Raw genomic sequence first — 24858 nt, 5'->3', positions numbered from 1 at the left:
AAATTTAACGCCTGTTTATGTTAATTAGCCTATGGAAACATTGGTTTCATTATACGTATGTCATTCTGCTTAAAATCCTAGTTTCCAAGAACCTATTGAGATGTTAAGTGAAGACTTAAGAGTATATACTGCCAAATCCAATTTCATTCCTCTGTTCATTAAAGAACTATTGTATATCCAAAAATCAGCAGTTATTTATATCAGTGTGTAGTTTACAAGAAATCCAGAATAGTTTCCCTCATTTCATGGATTTGCATTAACCTAGGCAAATACAAACCAACCACCAGATTAACAAGGAATATGGGTAATTTGGCAAAAAATATCAAATTAATGACAGTGATTTGCATTTGTCTGAGGGTTTACAGTTTGTAAAGTATTTACATATTCATGAATTCATTAGGACATTATCCCTCTACAGTAGAAACAGAGAAGAGCCTTAGGGAATTGGGTGGTAGTAGAGCATGGTTAAGTGTATCAATTTAACTACAGTGAAAAAAAAAGTGTGAAATCAGGCAAATTGAGTAACAAGTACAGGGCCAAGACTTGTGAAAAATAGACAAAATAAAGCAAGGGAAATGTACATCATTTCTAATTTTGTGACCACAGAGAACCATGGGATGAAAGGAAGTTGAGGTTTGGGCGGCTAAATGCAGAAAATATGACTGAGTGCTTGTGACTCATCTTGTTGGCAGAAGAGCTTCCATCCCAAGCAAACAACATAATAGAATTTAAGGAAGTAGCAATTGGCTATGCTGCAATCCATAGCCTACTTACCTCAAACCAAGAGGATGCTATGAGGAAGAGAGTGGGAGATTGACATATGCAAGGCATGAGGTATAATAATTTGGTGATTCTACCCATTCAATAGCTCTAAAGGCTGTAGACTTGTGGAATCCTGAAGCTGCCTATCCATATTGCCACATCCACCTTACCTTTCAGCATTGCTGCCCAGGAAAGAGTGGAAGCCTATAGTTCCGATGGCTTAGACATACATTTGGGGATTGTGCAATTGCAGCATCCTTCTGTTGCTATTACTCTCCTTACTCTTTACATGTAAAGGAGGGTTGGGTGAGCTCAGAATATATAAGGTGAGGAGAATAATTAATGACTCAAGGGCCCTATTAGCTTGGAAAGAGTTGCACCATTATCTTCATTTAAAGCAAGCCTCAGATCTCATTAAGCAATTTGACCAGAGACACTTAGAAGGTGAGAAAATTGAGACACAAATCCAGGTCTCTGGTCTTAAACATATGCTTTTATCTTGATATACTGCCCTCTAAGTTAATATTATAACTTCACACATCTTAATTTCCATCATCAGTGACCTAAATTTCTATAAGTAGATTTTCATGTTTCGTTGACTATTCTGGATAAATAAATATGTGTCTTCAAATTAGGATTATTTATTATTATGGAGACAATTTACTGAAAAATCCTTGTATATGGGCATTTGACTAATGAAAATTTAATGTGCAGTTCTAAAGTGCTGAACTACATAATGCTCACACAGAATGCAAACAGGGTTGGTAAAGGCTGTCATAACACTCACCCCTCTTCTTAGTAAATGAGTAAATGCTTTCAGTTCCCTCTACCACATTTTTAGCTGGGCTGTTGTCAGATTCACTTCTTTCCTCTCCATCTTTGTTTAAAATAAGATGGCATCCTAATTAATCATGGGATTAAATGAACATCAGGAAATATGAAAAAGAAAAAATGAAGTCTATTATAATATATTCACATTACATGCACACTGAAAACAGTGGTGGCAGAACTGGTGCTCACCCGCGTGTGGATCACCTTTTCTCTCTGGACAGGTGGGGCTATAGGCAAAGCCACATGACTAGTTTTGGCCAATGACTCAGATAGGGTCTGGTGGTACTGGAAGAGGACACTGGACTGGATGGGAGTACCACACGATCAATGCAGCTTGTATTGCTGAGGGACTGCCAGGGAGACTCCTGCCCTGGAGAGTCTCCTGCACTCAGGATGAACTGTGAGGGAGCAAGATATAACCTGGATGCCTCTGAGATACTGGGGTTGTTGGCCACTTCAGCATGGACTGGTATATCCTGACTTAAGCACACATACACTTATTTTTCTCTTATTTTATATCTTGCAACAACTTCTTCAAGCAAGTTTCAATGAAATGACTTCCACCTCTAAAACAACCTATACACAATGCAGGTGGAGCTTTAAGCATTTCTGAAAGGCGGTGAAGTACTTGGGCTGTAGAGGCTTCCTACCTACCTTGCCGCTCTGGCTTGACCACTTCCTGCCTCTACAACCTTGGGCAGCAGGTCTCACTGACATAGTTTCCTCATTTGCAAAATGTAAATAATAATAGAGTCTAAGACACTGGGTTCTTATGAGGGAGAAATAATGTTATGAGAAAAAAATAACACAGACAAACATGTAGAGTGTTTGGCATAAAGTAATCCCTTGACAAGGGTTAGATTTTATGTCTTGTCAACATCAACCCTAACCCACTAGGGGACACACAATGTTTTATTTAGCTGATCCAAACCCCTTTTGATATTTAGGAGAAATGACAAGTGCATTATCAAATATCTATAGTCCAATAACAAGAGGATGGAAATTATTTCATTAGAGACAGCTCTAATGCACTGGCTTTTAGTGGTTCCACAGAGTGGACATATTGCTTTTTTCTTTTTTTAGCTGTAGGGGTGAATGTTAAATAGATGGAAATCACAAATGAAAGACCAGTAATGGAAGTGACACATGCAGGGTCAAATAGCATTAATACTATGAAATCAGAGCTCCTTAGGGGAAGAAACCAAAATAATCAACAGCCTTTGAACTTAGAGGAAAAAAACTGGAAGGTGGGGCTGCTGGTGCAAGACATGAAACACTGAGGCTTGCATTATTCAGCAGCTCATTCATTTTAGAGGGTAGCTAAATTGACTGAGATCACTTTCATATTCTACAGAGATCAAACATATTAAGAATGTCAAAACAACATTAGGTAACCCCTTTCAAGCATCAAAATAACATCTGAGAATAAAGGGAAAATTTTACCAAGTTCAGGGCTATGAAGAACAATTAAATGGTGACGTTGTAGGGAGAACATTATGGGTAGTCAGGCTCCCACTAAAATACTAACCAACTCACTAAAGGGTTGCCCAGCAAAATAATGATACTGAGATACTACATTTCTTCACTTGTAAATAAGGATAATAATAATTATTTTATACATTCATGTGAGACTTAGAGAAACTCTAATGTATGTTAAATTTTATAAAGCATTTAATAATAGCTTACCGGTCTTTGATCACTCTAGAAGTTATAAATTATTAGCAGTATTTTCACCTTATTTTCTCTTGGACTTCACACAATTCTATACCCTTTGTTAATTTAACTACATTTTAAAGTGAGGTTTATTTGCAAATCTTCTTTATGTTACACTTTAGTTTTTTTTTCCCAAAAGACCAGAATTATAAATCCAAGGTTCAAATGAAATGACAACCTACATATCTGCAGTTCAACACCACTGTTTGTCCTAATGGTAGCATCACAGTGTCATTATTTCAGAAGCAGGCAACTAGAACAATTCTAAAATTCTACAATGTGTAGTCTAAAAATTTAATACAGTGTCAAATTGACCCAGAAAACATCATGTGATTTTCTGATAGGTCTATTAATCATCAGAGTCTGTGTACTTTACCTAATTATGTGATATGCATTTTTATTGTTCATACATCATTCCCTAACTTAGAAATCATCAGTATGTACTAAAGTTCATTACAATGCGATCCTTTGCTACAAATTTGAGTGCACAGTGTAGAAAGATGTGCTACTCACAGAGATTCAGGAGAAAGAAACTGAATCAGGACAATAACAAACTTGATTTTGCAGTTTTGCATATATTCCAGGGGAAAAAATTCAGCCAAGGCAGTGATACCTGGCTTGATTACACCACAACCAGTGCAATCACATGTGGGACTACTCAGGCTTTTCTTCATGGAGGATCCAAAAGGAGCTATAATTAGATCCTGAAGATAAAAAGTCTTGCATAGTTTCAGTGACCGTGTGTAGCTGCTGCTGTTGGTTATGCTAAAAGCAACTCAACTACTGATCTGTCCAAAAAATAAGTTGTATAGCACAGTGCCTTGTTCCTTTATTTATTAAGTAATTAGATGCAGGTATAACTCAAACACAATGTTTTTATGTTAATGAAACCAGTTAATAGCAGACTCATTTGTCTAGATTATTAAACTAAGGGGAGGTATGAAGATAATATCAAATTAGAAGAGTGAGGCATTTCTTTTTTTGTATGCCCTGTATTTTTGAGCAGATATTTTATATTTAGCTTAAGCATGGCCTAAAATATGTTTTATTTACTTTTATAACTGCTATAACTAGTAGGAAATAGAAGAGGACCCTGGTCAATTTTTGTTTTCCTTTTGCCCTACATCAGTAGGGATACAACAACCTCCCATCTCACAAGTGGGACAATCCTTGTTTAAATGGACTAGATAAAGCCTTTCCTATTTCAACTTAATTGATGAATACTACATTTTTAAAAATATATGTGCTGCTTTTCATTAAGAATGGATATTGTCATAGGCAGTATTAACATTTTATATTGTGTAGAAACATCACTTTCAGAGGAGTATGGAGGCTAGCTCTGCATGCATTACTCTATATGTGACAAAGTATTCAAATGCATATTATGAAAAAAAAAACCTTCCTTTAGTGATTTGAGGAAAGTGTTTCTGCTCTGGCACTTCAGGAATAGAAAATATATACCATGTGTTATGATAATTTAATGGATGATGTGCAGAGCTTGCAGTTCAGAATTTAAATTTTGAAAACAATGTTGGCTGATTACAAAACCTGCACTACCATTTACAACATTTTAATCACAAGATTCCAGACAAATATTATGATGCTCTGTGTTGATTGCTTTCCACATTTTACGAATTTATACATATTTTGAAGACATAGCTAAGTTTCAGTGACTGCTAACAAATCATTGGCTGGGGCAAAAAAAGAAAAACAACCTATTGGCTCAATATATTCCATACATTAATGGGAGAAAGTAATATATGGGCCAAACAAACTCAAGAAAACCCCACACTGCTATAATTTAATACTTAATCTTGATTACATAATTAACTATAATAAGAGAAGAAGGTCAATAACTATAACTTCTTTTAGGTTTGGATTTAACTCATATTTCCAGGTAGGTAGTTACTTAAAAATATGTTAAATAAAAACAGGTACTGTAGTTTTGTCATATGTCACTAATTGTACTTAAAAAGATAGCTTTTCATGGGGTAGGTCTGAGGCAGAGAGAGAGATTTAAACCTCAAAGGTTGTGATTAGGCATCTGGCTCAATATCCATGTTCACCCAGCTTGAATTATTCAACTTATTTGACTTGCTTTATTGCATAAGTTATCTATTTATTGAATGATTTGTAGTTGCTAAGAAGCTCTACTTTGAGGTTTAGATTGGTTCCCAGATATCAACAGGGGGTCAATGTCTGAAATTATAAGGTAATTATTGGGTCAAAGCAACAGGCTGTGCAAGAAAGAAGAGCTGAAGGGATAAAACTGCGTGTCTTCTGAGACTATTTATAACACCAAGGGCTAACCCTAAATAAATATTAGGAAGAAAGTAATTATTTAAATCTACAAAAATAATGAAACTCTGGGTTTATTTATATCAAGCTAAGTGGATACATAAAAAGTTAAGAATATATTATTTTGGTATTCAATAAATCTATTATTTGCTTACCCAACTTATATTTATTAAATACATGGATTATGCAATTAATAATGTTTTTAAAAATCCATCCTTTGACAAAGGCTTTACTGACAGTTTTGACTATGACCTTTCTTGATTATTGGTCTTATGTTTTTTAACTTTCAGAAAAACTAGATTTATTATCTTCATGTCAAACAAACACAGAACGAAAGCCTTTGTAAGTAAATTTGGAACATGACCATCCTGTTTTTACTCATTTGATTATTCCTTTAAAAAATAAAGCCTCTTATATGTCATTCTGACTAAAATATAGTATGATTTTAATAGGAAGTTATTAAAAATAGTATTCTAAATTATCATCATATACTTTGAAAAAGGCAACAAAGAAATATGACTGAATAGTTAACCTCTGTGTAGCAATAAAAATTAAAGTCATCGTTAAAAAAATTACAGTACTCTTCATTAAGCTGTACAATAAACAAATTTTCACCAAAGATGACTCCCTCTACCCTTCCCACTTAATGGAAAAATATGGTTCATGCATGCCCCTGTCATTGTGGTGATAGGGGAGATAAACTCATCACTAGTTCCAGGGCAAAATATCCAATCAGCCCAAACCATGGTATTTGGGAAGTAAACTTGGTTCATGGGTGAGTAAGTGACCTCAGTCAGCAAATCAGACTGAAGAAAAGAACTCTTCCTGGCTGCTAGGCAGAAAGGATTTCTTCTCTTCCTTCTACAGAATAACAGACCCCTGGCATATTTCAACTCTTAGTGGAATCAGCTGAAGGCTAATGCTAAAGCACCCTGTTCCAGAAAGCATCTTTATTTTTCCTTCTGATTATTCTCCAGGTGGGGTTCCCTCGGGGAGGCAGAGAGCTTGCTGATGTGGGAGGCAAATCACCCCACCGTTTCAGTGTTCTGGCTTACAGGGTGTCCGGGGGAAACACCAAGTGTGAGACAGGTGGACAGGGATTGGCAATGTTGGAGGTGTTCAATAGAGGACCCTTGAGGTACCAAAATATAATATGAAACTGTGTAAAGTTCTATTTATGACCTGATTATGATATGTAATTTTTAAAAATCTCATATCCATTCATGGTGATCTTCTCCAAACACTGTCCCATTACTATTGCCCAAACGCTATTCCATTGTGTATTCCTGCTCACTTTGACAAATATAACGTGGAACCAAATGCACCACTGCTTCATTTTTATTCTGAGGAACATTTGATTTTGTAGTTATCTACTGTTTATTGAGATATGATATTTCCACACACCAAAATGTTTTAACATCTATATAGCTGAACATTTAATCTTAATTTCATAGTATAGAAAATAAACTTTTCAATATTGTCTTCAGCATTGAATATTGCAAAACTAAAGACAAACATCTTTGGGAAAAATAATAAAATGGTCCTTCAGCATTAAAATTTCTTATTAAAAAGCATTAGGTCAAAGTTAATCATATTGATATGTCCTTAATACATAGATGAGTTAGGCATGAATAAAATAAATCTAACCCCATCTGTTATAGTAAATCAGATGATTTGAAACTATAGGTCACTGTCACAAGTTAATTGAAAAAAGCCAATATATTCAGCTTTTTCATTATTGTATGGTTTTTTGATGACACAACTTTTTAAGCAGTGTTTACCCAGGATATAAACAACATACTGCATACTTACCAGGTGATTTTTATGCCACTTTGCTGAATGCAGGGTTAATACATTTGGGCTTTTTATTGCTTGAGTAGAAAGTGCTCATTACTTATTATTTTATGTTTATAATATAAAAACTAAAATAAAACAAAAAATGTTTTTAAATGGCATACATCACACTGTTGTAGTGGTTGACTTCCTCAAGATCGTCTTCTGTGGTTTCGGTGCAGGGGGAGGAGGCACAGTTGCAGGTCTGAGCGGGGGGAAGCTGTTACTGTGGCTTATTCCCAGTCCCCCATTTTCAAGTGGAAATGGAGGGTGATGGGGTGGAGGAGGGCGGGGAGGGCCTGGGTGAGGAAGCTTTCCTGGTGGCTGGACAGGTTCACTGTGTAAATGGACCTCCCGGTTTTTCATGTTATACCGGGTGTCACAGTCAGGACAATAGCCATGGTACTGCACTTTTTCATTAAACCGAACCCGCTCCCGAGGCCCTGCCTGGGGACACCTGTCTTTTTCAGGTCTATGCATCAGAGGCTGCAGGGACACCTTGTCCGAGTTCTTACTGGGTATGCAGCCGATGTCTCCATTGGGAATTTTGTTTGGTGCTCCTGGAAAGCCTCCGTTCCGCAGAAGGGTGCCATTGGTCTTTACTGGATTGGCAGCTGGCACCACCCTTTGGGGGTCTTCACACTTCACAGGCGTCAACCGTGGCGGAGGCGGTGGGGGGTTTGGCTTTCTCAGGACCGTGAGGATAGCAGACGGGTGTGCTGGGGGTTTAATGAGAGGCGCATTGGCCTGCACTTTGAGCTTCTCTATGCTGGAGGCTGTTGTGCCACTTGAGCTACTGTTCAGCGTGTCCGTTTTGGAGCTGTCGGTCATCTCATCCTCCAGCTGCAGGTCAGAAGTCAGGGTATCAATCTGATCAACCACCTGGTGGAAAGGACAAGGCAGCTGTGTTGAAAAATGACCCAAAGCAAAATATACTACAAATAATGTCTTCCTGTCCAGCTTTAATCTGCTATGGGAGTCTTGACAAATATTGAATCGTGTATTCCATTACAGCATAATGTTTTCATTCAATGAATTTACAGAATAGCTACCATAAGAGTACGGTTGATAACATAATGATTTCACATGCCCAGAATATAATACACTATTTATGCACACATTTTATTCCTAACTCTGCTATACCCATCAAAGATAAAATTCTGATGCAGAAATATAAATGATTTTTAAAAGGGAGGGGGTTTTGCTTACCATGTGGAAAGCTACAGAAGAACATCAATCTCATGCTAAAAATGGGAAAGTACCAGGCAATTTTTAAAATCATAACTTTTCTGGACAATCAGAGAACTAAGATCACAAAATAAATGAATGGAAATACACAGAGTTTCAAGCCCTATTAGGATAGATAGGACACAACTGTTTCACTTTTGGCAAGTCACAGGAAAAGAGGCAGCCTCCACCAAAGCTAGTAACAAGACCAAAATAGCCCTGGCCCTGTCACTCAGTTGGCTGGAGCATCATCCCATACATCACAAGGTTGTGGGTTTCAGCCCAGGGTGAGGCACATAGAGGAGGCAACCGGTGGGTGTTTCTCTCTCACATTAATGTCTCTCTCTCTGTTTCCCCTTCCTCTCTATCTAAAGTCAGTAAATATATAGGATCTAGCAGAAGTAAGGCCTGCTTCAGTGTGGTTGGTAGGGCAATCATATGGGTAAAATAATTTAGTTTTAATTTGAACATTTCACTTAAAATGTCATATTTTGTGCTTGAGTCTGATATTGTTATGTGACCAAATTACATGCTTTGTAATAAAAGATTTTATAATAAAACAGAGTGTTATTTGTGCCAGACCCTGTATATCCTTTGGTGAGGATAAAAAAAAAAATAAGACTTTAACGAGTAATTAAAGGCAGAGTGTGTGCTGTTACGCCAATTTAGAATTCCTAGGAGCCCAAATAATGTAATCTGTCCCCATTCATTGTCTCTTTTCCATGTTCCTCTCACCTGGGAGACTGAAGGCAGGGAAAAAGTGGAAAGAGTCTGTCTTGGGCACATAGTCACGCACACAAACCCATTTCCCAGACCCCTCTCTTTATAAAACAGAAGCTTTAAGAACTAGGGCAGTGGCCAAAAACATAAATACCCTCTAACCTCTCAGACATAGGCAAGGGTCTCCTGCCTCTGAGACAGGGTAGAAGGAAAAGCTAGCTGACCTTGGGGAAGGGGGCAGAACATTCTCTTAGACCCAGGAACCTACACCACAGGTGCCCACCATCACCTGGAGAGGGACGTGAGTCACGACCACCACTCAAAACCTGCCACAGACACAGGCAGAGGCAGGCACTTGAATAAAGTCAGCAGAGCCATAAGACCGAGATGTAGGTCTTACCCCAAGTGAAGGAGAGTAATTCTGAAGACAGAAAAATTGGGTGGAAGCATGTTAGATAAGGCAATTATAGGGAAAGCTTTTCCAAGGGCATTGAGGAGTCATGGAGTTAAAGCCACCCATCAAATGTACCTGGCGTCTCCCACAGCAGGCTTACCTAAGGGTATCCATCCTGTTCAGTCACCATCTGAGGGCAGCTGTGGGATGGTGACCTCAACTCAAATGCTGCATTTCACAGGATGACAATTGGGCCCTCAGTCATTTACACTCTTCACAGTCAGAGATCTTGGGCCTGATTCTCGTGACTGCCACGTGAGCACTATTATACATATGTGAAAATGGAAAAGTTATGAATTGCATGAAAAATAATTGATTTTTATATGGAGATAGTGCCTTTAATTCACATGCTCCATTTGAAGCTTTTGTCCTCCTCTCTACTCAGGCCCATATGTTCAGTTGTGAAGTTGCTTCTTTGACATAGGGTGGCAGGATTGGGCTCAAAATGTGAACATCACAACCAACTAGAAATTAGGGAGGCTATGGAGATTTTACTTCTTCCTCCTGACTGGTTCACACTAACACCACCAGAGCTCAGCCTTCTATTTTAGCTCTTTAATATATGTTAAATCCATTCACTTGTGTTTTCCTTTCTTTGATCCCAGTCCAAGCCACCATTATTTACCATACGGGCCACCCAGAGTCATCTTTCTCCCCTTTCCTTGCCATAGTCTCAATGATTTTTTAAAAAATAAAAATGCGCTCTTCTCAGTAACACGCTTAGAACCTTTCAATGTCTGTTCATTTCTCCTGTAACAAAGATCGATTCTTAACATAGTCTCTAGGGTCCTGTATAGTCTTCTTCAGTGCTGTGCCAGCAAGCGCTTAACAACGGCTTTGTAGGTATGCAAGGATTATCGTAACTTCAAAAGTCTGCCAGTTTTCACAGTGTAAACTTCCACCCTGGTCAATTTCAAGTTTAGTAAATGCAATATCACTGAACGTGAGGTCGGAAAGAAATGTTCAGTAACACATCATTATAGAGTGTTTCCACCATACTGACAGAATAGATGTAAATGAGATCAGGAGTACAAATAATAGTAAAATAATTATAAATTACTAAGAATAATTAGAAAACCTTTACTTTTAATGTAATTCATTTAACATAAATTTATATACATATTTTTATATACATGTTTTCAGTAATAGTCATTTAACTACTGGTTTACAAAATCTCTAAAAATATAATAATTGGACCTTTATAGCCCATATAAGCCAGCACATCACTGTCTTTCACTCCTAAATAACTCTATATCCTAAACTCAGATAAGTTTCCCATTTCCCTTCTGTTCTCAAACCTGTCTGGTCTTATTTTAGACACTCATAATTGCTCATCAGCCTCCTGCCACAGGACATTTGCATATACTGTTTTTTTCTCCTTGAAATGCTCTGATCTCTCTTCTTTGTTTTAGTGACTGCTATTATTCTTTAAAATCTTAGCTCAGTCATCACTCATAAAGTAAAACTTCCCCATCATACTGTAATTTCCCTTATAGGTCAAGTCACTTTATTAAATGTTCACAAGGGACCATATTCCTTTCTTTCTAAGCATTCATGTATTTTTTGATTATAGGTTTAGTAGTAGTGTGAGCATCAGAATAATGTTTCCTCTCTAGACTGTAATCGCAGTAAGGTCACACAGCTTGTTTGTTTTTACTCCTGTATCCTAAAGGCCTAACATAATGAACGACACTCAATAGGGGTTCAACAAATACTCGTTAAGTAAATGTACTGAAGGTTATTTCTTTAATTCAAGTTGACAGCAAACACAGTCTTTCTTATTTCATTTGTTTAATCCTCACCCAAGGATATGTTTATTGATTTTAGAGAGAAAGACAGTAAGGGAGAGAGATGTGTGTGTGTGTGAGTGTGAGAGAGAGAGAGAGAGAGAGAGAGAGAGAGAGACAGAGACAGAGAGAGAGAGAGATATGGATGGCACATGCACTGACTGAGAATCAAACCCACAACCTTTTGGTGTGTGGAACGATGCTCCAACCAACTGAGACACCCAGCCAGGGCTCCTATTTGTTTTTTGAAGGTGTTGTTACTTTAAAAAGTCATATTTGCTCAGTTATATTCCAGAATTTAAAAAAGGGAATAAAAGGAGTGAGCCATAAATGATTTACAGAGTTGGTGGCATATTCTCTAGCTCTAGATGGCAGAGAAATTAAAGTGGAGGTCACATAAAGCATGTGAGAGATAGGGGCACAGTCTTGGCTCAGAGGTGCTGTGTACTATTGGATTTAGAGAGGTTATTTACCCCAAGACTTTTATTGTATTAAATGCCTGGAGCAAAGGGGAGAAAGCTGGTCTACCGTGAAAAAACTGAAGCTGACGTTCAGAGATGAATAACTACTGCCCAGGTCCCTGATGGTTTGATAGTTCCTGGGTGGTTTTATTCAACATTGTTATCAATATTTCCCGAGTGCATACAAAATGCCAACAGCATAAAAAACAAAAACAAACAAACTACTACTCTCAAGGAGCAGGAAATCTAGTCAGAGAGCCTGACATACATTAATTGGATACTCGATCAAATAACTGTAAACTTGCCACTGACCCAAGTGCTCTGAATGAAAAATGTAAGACATTGCAAGGGGAGCGCACACGGCCCCATCAGTAAAGCTGCTGAAGTACTCCTGAGGGATGAGCTGCAGTTAACTGGTAGAAGAGAAGTGGTGTTAGCAGTCCACTCACGAAAGAGCCTGTAGGAGGTCCTTTAAAAGAAGACTTTTTTTCTAATCTTTGTTATATTTTTTCTTTTACCACTTAGTCCCCTTATACCTCCCTCCTGCCAGTAATCACCGAAGACTCTTGGCTGAAGAGCATGGACAAAGATGAGGTTAGAGAGTAGGGAGTTAGGTAGCAGCTAGGCTGTGAGAGTCCTTGTTAGGTTGTGATAAAGCACCACACATCTTTAAAAATAGTTCCAAAAGTTAGAGAAGCAATATTGAAAGAGACTATGGATTGGTATTTTTCAAAATTAAAGCATCACCTAATTAAAGAAATAACAATACCAAAAAGGAAAACACAAACAAACCCACACCCAGACATACCATAATAAAAATATAAAACACTGAAATAATGACAAAAGTTTTACAGCATTAAAAAGGAAGACTAAGTATACAGTAACAAAAATTAGGCTGACAGATTTTCATACAAGCAACAGACACCTGAAGAAAATTTAGAAATGTGTTTCATACTGAAAAAAAGTAACTGCAATAGTAATATAATTTAACTCCTCTGTAAAAGTGAGAGTGAAACAGACATTGCCAGACAATAAAGACAAAGAGTATAGGTCTTCTAGCTCAGTCTTGAATCTATTGATAAATGACAGTTCAGAAAAACGTAAAAAGCCAGATGAAAAAACTGAAATAAAAGAACCATAGGTGGGTAGAGAAAGAAATGGTTACGTAAGTAAATCAAAATATACACTGTATAGAAAACAATAATATACTAGTGACTAATTTGAAAGAGGGTTAGAAAAACATAAAACAAAACACTAGGAAAAAGAACTCAGGTTGGAGAACAATCAGATTAAAGCATTTTTGTTGTGTGTGTAAGAAATCAGTGACTAACCTCACACTTTATGCATATGGACAATTGTGGGTGAGCTGTATAACTAATAGACAAACTCATAGCTTCCAAAATAAGAATCAAAGAATACAAAATTGGCAAATATAAGAAAAAAGATAATACAAAAACTGAAAGAAGATAGTAAGTAGGAAAAATGCACAAGATAACAGATGAAAATAACTGCAAATATATCAGTAATCATAACAAGTATAAACCGATTAAAGCAATTTATTCAAAAAGAGAGAAGATTGAATTTTAAAAGATATGTCAGACATAGCAAAAAAGTAATGAAATGAAATCTGAGACAGCTGTTAATACTTACAAAAAAACCCTCAGCATAAATCTTTCTTAATCAGAATAGTTTTCTATCAATACTTAGATGAAAAAAATGAATGAAACAAAATTAAGAGATCATGTATAGACACATAAAAATGAGAAAAAAAGGATTATAAAGAAGTAATTTCCATAAGGTGAACATCAAATATCCAAAAACCATGAACATACCCTCAATCTCACTAGTAATCAAGGTGGTGCAAACCAAAGAAAAATGAGGTAACATTTCATACTCAATTAAAAAAAGAAAAATGATTCTGATTATTGGTTATAATGTGGATAAATGGGAACTCTGACCACAACCAGGTCAGATGAAAATTCAGTCAGTTGAGAAATTTGGGGATAATACCCAATAATTTGGATAAGGTACATACCTTATGGTTTAGGTCTTCTAGGAGCAAAGCCTAGACTACTCTAAGAAACTCTCACCAGATGTGCAAGCACTGAGAAAGCACAAGAGCAGTCCTTTCAGGTGTCTGTTGGTTTGTTCTGCCATAGCAAAGAACTGCAGGCAACATAAAAATCTGTTAGTAAATGGATAGGTAAATATAAATTAGTTCTAATGAAGCAACTTGAGCTATATTATCAGTAGGGATAAATCTCAAAAAACTAATGCTAAATAAAAAAGTTATATATTCAGTGTATTGATCATATATAGAGGCACAGCTAGTTTAGTTTATGGAATGTGAAAATAAATAATGCATATCAACTTTAGGCTACAAGGAAAATAGATGTTGGGAGGCAAGAGCTGTATAGCTGAAATATGTTATTTCTTTTAAAACAATATAAAGTAATTAAAGTGTGGATGTTTGTTAAGTCAGGATTATATTTGTTACATTATTTATTTTCTGTTCTGTGTGAAATATTTTATAATTTGAAAATAAAATACATATTTAACATGAGTTAAAGTTGTAAAGAAAGGCAAGAAGTAGTTCTTACAGCTGCCACGTGGAGAACATATTGAAGGGTGCTGCAGTGTATTTACTCTGCTAGTTAGATGCTTATTGCAGCCAAGTGACAGATGAATAAATTAACCAGACAAGGAATACACTGTACTCTTATTATTACACCTCTAGGTTATGCTTAAGCTACTTCAACATATCATATTGCAACAAAAGCAATCATGACCACAGATGTGATGGAATTTAAGTGAAAACAAAATGAAAGAAAGTAGGACTGAAGGGGCAGATTGTCTGCAGCTATTTGGAGGTGAGAAGACAGGATGATATCCATCCTAAGTCTATGACCATCCACACCTAAAATACCAGGTGCAAGGAAAAATGTGCATTTCAAACCTGAAATTCAGTTATCTGTCCAATTAATTGTGACTACTCAGGTCTGTGGAGGACTTTGCGAATGGGAATGAAACAGAGAGAGAGATTTAAACAAATGTGTTGTATTTGATGGTTTTGGGAGGTTTTTCTCAGCCTCACATACAAGGAAGCTATGGTCAGATTGTGGAATCTTTAAAAATAATGATAACTGTGATTTAGGAATCACATGAACTCAAGATTTTCACATCAGGAAGAATATCCCTAAACATTTTTTCATAAAAGAGAAGCAAATTTGAAAGATATTAAGTGATTATATGAACCAATTTATTTTGGGGAATACAAAATTCAGTTTATATTATTGTTATAAATATTGAGCTATGAATAACAAATATAGGGACACTGTAGGGTTATCATTAGAGTAAAATTCAAGATAAACAGATTTACTTAAAAAATAGGAGCTCCTTTCCCTATGTTTTGTCCTTTTATTATTACACTTGTCTTAACATAGAATTATCTATTTATGTGTGTTTTCCCTCAGACAGTGTAGGCACATATGTCCATCTTTGTCTCTGGCAGAGAGTATGGTGATTGCACAGCATAGATATTCAATAATAATAATATGCTGAGCCAAGGAACTGGGTAAATGTATATTTTGAGAGGAAGGTTTTTTCTTCCTGTTACTTCCATCTCTCCCCAGTTTCCCCAGCGTGGGAGAGACTTTCAAAGTCTTCAAGCCCAGAGACTGTGTTTGGCCCCAGAAGCACATTGGAATGGATTCAAGGGAAGGCAGAAACAGACTTGGAGGTGGTGAGCTCTCATCCTGTCATCTGATTCTTAAATCCAATCCTTGTTCCACAGCTTGACTATAGAGACCCTTTAGTTACTCTCCAAATTAAGATAGTTTAAGTGTGTATTAACTTTAAATATTTATCTATATAGCTCTAGATAAATCCTGCTTACTTTGTTTAATTAAAAAACACATAATAGATAGTTCAATTGCCTTTAAAAAGGAAAACTCTTTTTCAACATCACTGAATCTCTCTATATGGCCTCCTCCATAACAATTCTTGACCACTGATGTTCACTTACAAACTTAACCACAGGAAAGGAGCAATTTAACCCCAACTTAAATCTGTACAAGGGAATTTGTAAAGTCTTCTAAGATCTTTAACACTGATTTATGAAAACAAATATATATATATATATATATATATATATATATATATATATATATATATAAATTTGTGGCAAGAACAGCAAAAACTGAAAAGAAAAATGAATAGAAGCCAAGAAAAAGAGACAGGTAAAAACACTCCCCAGCTACAACTTCTAGACTGTGCTCAGTGGCTGAACCCAAATGCAGGCTGATCCTAGAGGTTTGTCCAACAGAAACATGCAGGATAGCAACTGGAAGACCAGTCAGATCCTTCCTGAAAGAGACAAAGCAGAAAGTAGAGGAGCCACCAGCGGGCTATTCTAGCAGGGAGACAGGAGGGCAATTTCCCTCATATTCATATCTCACACACTTCATTTCCATTAACATTATATCAATTGTAATAATCTATATTAATCTATGTATCGATGTACCTACTCTCTACATCTATGCCACTGACTTAGTAGGAGGATTAAAATGATTCATTCACCATACAGCACATGACTCTGTGTCCTCTTACCACATCATAGTAATTGCTGTAGACTGCATGTAAATTAACATGTGTGAATCACTCCTGTAGTTATATTGTGAATGGTAGATTAACACTGAATTACACTTATGTCAGAAACAACTTAATAAGTAAAAGCATTAAATTATTGCATAATTTGATTAACTCTGCTTTGGCATTTATTTATTTTTAAAAATCTAGAAGAATATAAGGACTAATATGTATTAACAGATAAATAGTGAAGATGAAGATGTTGTTATTAGTGAACTTCGTAACAACTCTAATTAATGAATTTAGAGAGGTTTGAGAATGTATTGGTTTACAAAATAAGAACACACTATCATAAAAAATACAAAATATGGAATATAAAACATAAATACCAAACTAACAAAGATTAATACAAAGCATAAAAGATAAAATCTCAAAAATATTCCCAGCCCTGGCTGGCATAGCTCAGTGGATTGAGTGCTGGCCTGTAAACCAAAGGGCCACTGGTTCAATTCCCAGTCAGGGCACATGCCTGGGTTGCAGGCCACGACCCCCAGCAACCACACATTGATGTTTCTCCCTCTTTCTTCCTCCCTTCCCTCTCTGAAAATAAATAAATAAAATTAAAAAAATATTCCCAGTCATTAGTTTTTTTTTAAAAATTAAAGGACCATTAAAGAAAATGTTAAAAGTCATGAAGAACAGTAAAATCAATCCTGGAGCTTCAACAACTAAACCCTGGGCTCCAGCAAAAGAAAATAAAAGTGTGGAGTGGTAAACTAAAGAAATTATAAAAGAAAATTCTATAGATGACAATACAAATGAAGTTTAATATAGAAAGAACCAACTGAGCACTAATATGGATGCATGAAAAAGAAAACAAAGTCAATTACCAAGCAAGTCCAGGACACCTGGAAAGAAATGGAAATTAAATAATCATTAGCATTTCTTCAGGACAAAAAGTGATGAAAGATATTTTACCAGTAACTTCAAAAAGTTCTGGTGTAAAATGATTTCAGCCCAATTCTATACCTGGTTTAAAATTAACAACCAGTTGTAAGGAAAAAATAAAATATTTCTAGATATTAAAAACAAAGACAATTTACTTCCCTTGCGTGTAGTTTGTGAAAGTTAAGGATATACTATAGCATAGTTGATTGAAATCCAAGAAAGGAGGAACACAGAAGATCCAATAAATATTGACTAACATGCAGTACGAAAACAAATAGAAGAACTTAAGAATGACAACTATATCACAGCTCCTAAAAAAACAATTATTCTAAACTAAAACAGGAAATGAAAGGCTCCAAGAAAAAAAATAAGTTACACTCAACAGGTCATATAACTGAAAACTTGTCCCACATTAGTGATATGAAGACGTGAACTTTGCAGGGTAGATGATGAGAATAATGGAGTGCAAAAAAGGAATCCATTTGAATGTTGAATTGCATTCCCTTTCAAGAGGCTCAAGTTTAGAAACACAGGCTTAAACTTTTATAAGTTCATTAACATTGTTTTATTTCACTTGTACTAACTAGTGAGGTGCTTCAAGTTTCTTTTCAACATGTAGGCAAAAGCAAAAAAGACTAATTCTTCATCTCCCATAAGATGAGTCACATAATACGGTTTGAAGTTGAAAGAAAGGGCTTGAGCATATCATTTAGACAGCTGACTATCTATCTGGTAAACAAAGACAAGTAGTGGAAACAGGCCTAGATACAGGATGGAGATGGTAGGAAGGTGAATTTTACTTATAAATCTATACACAGAACTGGATTTGGAGATCAGGATACATGTGCATGTATTAGCCTGATAAGAGTTAAAATCCTGCCCAAGAAAATCAAAGAAAAAGGATGAACTAGACACAATTTTTCACCACATAAGCTAATAATTACCATACAGTGTGATGTGGGCAGCAGGAAGGTTTGGCAAGTACAGGAGAGCAGGAAAAGGGGACATGGCCTCTTTCCAAGGTCTGTTGGTGTCACTGGGCAGAGGTACCTTCAACAGATGACAGATGTCTTGAATAATAAAATGAAATTTGAAGAAAAAGGTATTTCTTGGCTGAAGGCATAGCATGTGCTGTGGAATTAAAGCATGAAGCATAAAATTTTTATGTTAGTAAAGAGTAAGGTAGTAGATGGTACAGGAATAAGAGATAAGTATGAAAAGACAGATAAAGGACAGGTTTGTGGGCGGCCCTGTCAGCCACGTTACAACGTTTAGACACTTTGATCTGCCATTTAGAGATAAATCCCCAAAAGTTCCAAATTTGTGATAGTCAAAAGAACACATGTTTTAGTAGGTTCATTTCATTTTAAGCCTAATTATTTTATAGTCATAGCACAAAGACAGCACAGGTCTAAATATAAAATTCAACCATGGATATGATTTGTCCAAAAACATTACTAGACTCCAGCAGCCTTGGAAAATTATACCAGTTTCAACAGTTTATGTTACTTGAAACACTAAATGATCCAAACATTTTTAAATCTACAATTTACAAACTAAGACATTTATTTTTTTAACTTATAACACAAAGGGATCAGGGTTAATTTAACTTTTCCTCATTGACCTGTAAGCATTTTTGAGATGTTCCCAAAGGAAGTAAAAATTCCTCAAATTATTATAACAATTTCTAGTTGTGACATACTCAAATGCTTACTGTTTCAAACAAAAACAAAACAGTTAAGTACTAAAGGAGAAAGTGCTATTGAAGCACAGTGTAGCTTCATACAATCAAAATGTACCACACACAACGGTCACTTCATCTAAGTCCCACGTTTACTTGTCTACCAGTTTCAATGAGCGAGGTGTTGATCACTTTCTTCTGTAACAAACTTTACCCCCAGATTATAATGGCAGAATTGTCATAGCTCACTTTAATTTGTTTTCATAAGGTTTCTTGTCATTTGAACAGGGAACATGCATCTACTGAGGCTGCCTGTAAGGTGTAGAAAAAGAAACATCCCTCATCATAATTTGTTTTAACAGCTTAACAGATGTAAAAGGCTCGTGTACCTGCATTTTGTGAGTATAAACTTCAAAATGATTCCATTATGTTAATAATGTTCAGGAGCAAGCTGTAACTCATGATAATGGAACTGTAAGCATTAACACAAGCTTATAGCTCTCAAATCTGTATCTTTTTGCATTTGTAAAAGAATACATGAAATAAACCTCAGGTTGTGCACCATATTCTCCACTGATGTTAAATGAGTTCAATAACATGTATTTTGTAAGCATCATCAGAAAGAATGTAAAAACAAAACTCCTTTCTTTCCAATTCACTCTTTCTTCCATTTAATCCATTCTCTCTGCATTGTAGTCAGAGAGAGATTTAAGTGTGTGTGTGTGTGTGTGTGTGTGTGTGTGTAAATTATTAAACTTCAAGTAGCATCCTGTTGTTTTTAAGATAAAGACCAAATACTTGATAAGGTCTCCAAGCTCCTAGGAGTTTGGGTCCTGCTTTCCACACTGGTATGCTCCTGTGACACTTGTCCTCATTTTGTGCTCTTGTCATTTCTTACTGTGTTAGAAGGTGCTAAGCTCCTGTCTCTGGGTCTCTGTGCAAGAACTGTTTACCTAAACCAAGTTACTCCTTGCTCGCTGTTTCCTCCCAGAGCACAAACACCACACATGTGCATGCACACGCACACACCGCCCATCCTCAGAAAGTAGCCTACATATCTTCTCTTCGAGGAAATCTTCAAACTTTCCTGGAAGTCCTATTGCACAGCCCCAGAGCTCCTGTGCCTGTGTTTCATGGCCCAAACCCTAGAAATAAAATGACTGATTAACTGTGTGATTATTTCTTTAAGTTCTGTGTCCTTGGTGAGAATGTAAGCTCTGAGAGGGGAGGCTATCCTGTTCTTTTATGTCTGTAACGAAAACATATATTGAGTAAATAATAAATCTAAGGGAAAGTAGTATAACAAAATATTTTTACATTATATACTTATTCTTTACAGTTTGGTGCATGTTTGTAAACTTTTGTGGTGATAAATTTGGATGGTAAATAAACTATGTTCATTGAATTTCTAACCTCCCTTATACATACATATATACATATACACACATATCTTAAAAATATGATACTTTCAGAAATAAATGTTGCAGAAAAATAATTAAATGATATACTAAAATAAATTTGCGATATTATAAAGCATTTTATTTATCACTATCTCCAAAGAAATATTTATATATCAAAATGCTATTTTGACATGTTTCATTTTGTACATCTCAGGCACTGAAATAAATCTTTAGTGTATAGTGTAAAAGAAGAAGAATTTAATATAGCAGACTATTTTTTGTCTAAATTACTTTAGAATTTATGTAGAATAATAAATTACTTGCTAAAACCATCAAAAAATTATACTGCTCCTTTCCTTGATATCTCAAGCACATAATTATAATGTAGAAATAAAGCCTTTATTAAACATTCAAAGTAATATTACAAGAAATATTGATATTGGTGAAACTGAGATTAACCCCATAGGACATTTGGATGTGATTATAATTTTGACTCTCACTAGTTGTGTGATGGTGAAACTGGGTCTGTCCTTACTGGTTTTAATTCTCTACTTTGTTGTTTTTTTAAAGAAGAAGAAGAAAGTGCAAGTAACTGTCTATGCTATCTGTGAAAAGTGCTAGAGTGTGAGTAGGAGAAAATGTTTTGGTTAGAGATAGGCAGGAACAATTAAATTCTACCAGGGAGGAAGAAATAATGTCAGGGAAAGTCTTAGAAACAGGAAATATTTAAAAATGGCTTTGCAGGATCAGGGAGGAAATAGTAGAAGAGCATTTCAGGCACAGTAAAAGGCCAAGGAAAGGAAGAACAGCATGAAAAATAAATTGGGATTCCCAGGATGGAAAGTCATCCAATATGGTGGACTGTAAAGGGTGTGCCTTCCGTGTGTGTGTGTGTGTGTGTGTGTGTGTGTTTATGTGAACACATGCACAGTTTTGGGAATATGTAATAAATGTAGGAGCAAACTAGGAAAAGAAAAAATGTCTAAAGACAGAAATAGAAACAGATGCGGGTGAAGAAGGACCAGCATTCCAGCTGATCTTTAATACCATGCTCAATACCCCGAGTCTGGCCTGCACCTGCAAGTCACAGTCCAGGTTCAAAGAGAGGAGTGATGTTAGCAGCTACGGTTTTACAGAGCCTTGAGGAAGGAGAGCCATTGCCTAAAGTAAGTCATTAAAAATTATTACTGTCATAAGAAACCTAGAGAAAATTATGGAAAATTACACAAATGATTAGGTTATATTACATTATTTTGCACTAGTGAAAACATTTGAAAATCTCTGAAGTCCATCTTTAAAATATCTGTCCGAGTTTGAAAATACCTAGTCTAACTCAGTTATGGGAGTGTGCTTAGTGTGGACACAAAGGGGGTCATTATTCTTGGTCTCATAAAGGCGTGCAAACATTATGCTATTCCCTTTTGTGCCTAGCACTCTCAATGCGGTAAGGGGAGTTGCATTTGAAACTGTAATACTTTCACATCTTATTTAATGAACCATACTATATGAGATGAAAGAGAAAAAGGGAATTTAAAATTTGAAATTCTTTTAGAATTGGCTTCCCAAGCATCTGTCTTCATTGTCATAGGGATCCAGAGATATTTTACAAAAGTAAATTACACATAATTTGAAAAACAATGAAAACATTCATCACGGGTGGTCAATGGCCATTTAATCTGCTAGAACCTTGAAAATTAACCTTTCAAAGCTCTCATTCTGTTGAAAAACCCGTGAAAGACTTAAACATGATTTTTTTCTTTACAAAATGGAGTATTCATAGCAACACGTAGTCCCACTGTTTAGTTCTAATAGAACCGTTTTGCAAACTACTATAAATATATATGTTCTCTATATGGTATCAGGATAAGCAAACTGTAGAATATTTTTCTAACATTTTAAAATGTTAAGGAAATGAACATATAAAAACTGTAAAACTTATCCCACCTGTGAATTTGTATTATTGACTACTTTTCACTTATTAAAATATGAAACATTATCTTCCCCACATACAATGTCAAATATTATACATTTCACTTTTAGTCAGGATAAGATTCCTGCATATTTTATACATCATAATGACATTTAAAACTTTGTAGTTATACACTTAATCTTTGGTAGTTATATCAACTTCATTGTTCATCTTCATAATTATACTCTCACTGGTAGATACAGGGTCTGGCATAAATAACACCCCTACTTTATTACAAAATCTTTTATTACAAAATCATAAGCATGTAATTCTGTAACATAACAACATCTTACTCAGGCACACCATATGACATTTTAGGTAAAGTGTTCAATTAAAACTATAAATTATTACACTCATATTAACCTACCAATCACACTCAAGCAGGCCTTCTGCAGGACTATCTATCTAGATATATATGTCAATGAAAGCCCTCTAGTGGCCAAAATTGTATATAGTTCTATTGTACTGTACCAGATTCTCTACTTACATTTTTAAAAAAATAATTAGCATATTTTTACATTGTTAACATAAATTCTAGTTCTTTAAAAATATGAATTTCTCTTTTCCTGATCACTAATTTAATACAAAGGTGGAAAAATTGTGCTATTTAAGTTAATATCTTTAAGCAAATATCATTATTTTAAAAATATGCCATATTATATGGAATTATAATAGTGTAAAGAAAATGCTTTGAAATTTCATAATTTAAATATATAGAATTATGTATATGGATTTTAGGACATACTTTTCTTCTGTGTAAATCAGTAATTAGAAAATAAGTATTCTGAATAATTTATAATATTTAGACATTCATTCAACCTTTTTCAGAAGGCTAGTGTTAAACACTACCCTAGCACCATATGGTGGGTGTTTATAAAGTAACACGGCATTTTCAAACGCATCGTGAAGGGGAGCGGTAGGTGTACATGTACACTGAAAAAAAGAAGGGAAATGCGGTGATTAGTGGGGGACGTAATTGCCTAAAGTTGGCACAGCAAGATGGCCTCAACCGGCTGTTTTTAAAAGTTTTCAAGAGAAGCTAGAAAACTGATTTTTATGTAAAATTTATAGATTTTTTTCAGCAGTGGTGCAATTAAAAAATGATTATGCAGGTCAGAATAAATCTGTATGCAGGCGTTGTCCAGCTCACACATTGCCATGTGAGAGACCCCTGGCTTAACAGATGCAAAGTAATTACAGAGCATTAGTCTTTCTGCACATTTGAAGAAAAGTATTTGGACAAATCTTTCTCAAAATTAAAATATCTAAATTAGTCTTTTTCAAACAATAAATTAACAAAGGACATTCTACTTGCAAGAGAGTCATTTTATTTCTTGAAAAATTTTACTTTAAAAAAAGAGTTAGTGTATTTTTTCTGTAATATTTAGTCCCCTTATACTTCCCTCCCCCTGCAATCACCACACTGTTGCCCATGCTCATGAGTTCTTTTTCCTTTTTGCTCAATATCTCCACCCCTAAACCTCCCTTCCACGCAACCTTAGCTGTTATCTGCTCTCTATCTATGATCTATCTTTATTTTGATTGTTAGTTCAGTTTGTTCATTAGATTCCACATGTGAGTGAAATCATATGGTATTTGTCTTTCTCTGGATAGCTTATTTCACCTAGCATAATGTTCTCCAGGTCCATCCAAGTTGTTGCAAAGGGTAAATTTTTCTTATATTTTTACAGCCAAGTAATATTCCATTGTATAAATGTCCCATAGTTGTTTTATCCACTCATAGACACTTGGGATACTCCCATATCTTGATGATTATAAATAGTGCTGCAATAAACATAGGGGTGTGTATATTCTTTCAAATTAGTGTTTTGGGTTTCTTAAGATATTTTCCCAAAGGTGGGGTCACTGGGTCATAAGGCAGATCCGTTTTTAATTTTTTGAAGTATCTCCATACTGCTTTCCACAGTGGCTGCACCAACCTGCATCCCCACCAACAGTGCAAAAGGGTTCCCTTTTCTTCACATCCTCACCAGCACTTGTTGTTTGCTAATTTATTGATGATAGCCATTCTGACAGGTATGTGAGATCTAAAGAACAAGTGGAACAAGCAACACTAGACTCAGGGACAGAGAGCATGATGACAGTTATTGGAGTGTGGAGGTTAGGGTGTGGAGGATCAAGCAAAATGGACAAAGGACTCATAGACATGGGCAACAGTGTGGTGAA

General features: G+C 35.7%; 1 protein-coding gene across 2 annotated transcripts in view; it reads right to left on the bottom strand.

Annotated features, from left to right (window-relative positions):
• PRR16 (proline rich 16) overlaps nt 1–24858 on the bottom strand; it is a 258323-nt gene that overhangs the window by 77630 nt on the left and 155835 nt on the right. The window contains exon 2 of one of the 2 annotated variants that reach the window (XM_028529228.2): nt 7417–8319. In XM_028529228.2, coding sequence (XP_028385029.1) covers nt 7564–8319 — 756 coding nt within the window. In that variant the 3' untranslated portion in view covers nt 7417–7563. The remainder of the gene's footprint in view (nt 1–7416; nt 8320–24858) is intronic. The other variant, XM_036020687.1, reaches the window with a different exon arrangement.

Source organism: Phyllostomus discolor, chromosome 3 (genome assembly GCF_004126475.2).
Source record: "Phyllostomus discolor isolate MPI-MPIP mPhyDis1 chromosome 3, mPhyDis1.pri.v3, whole genome shotgun sequence".
NCBI lineage: Eukaryota > Metazoa > Chordata > Mammalia > Chiroptera > Phyllostomidae > Phyllostomus > Phyllostomus discolor.
The sequence above is the reverse complement of the archived record's forward strand: the minus strand, read 5'-3'. Positions and strand labels throughout refer to the sequence as shown.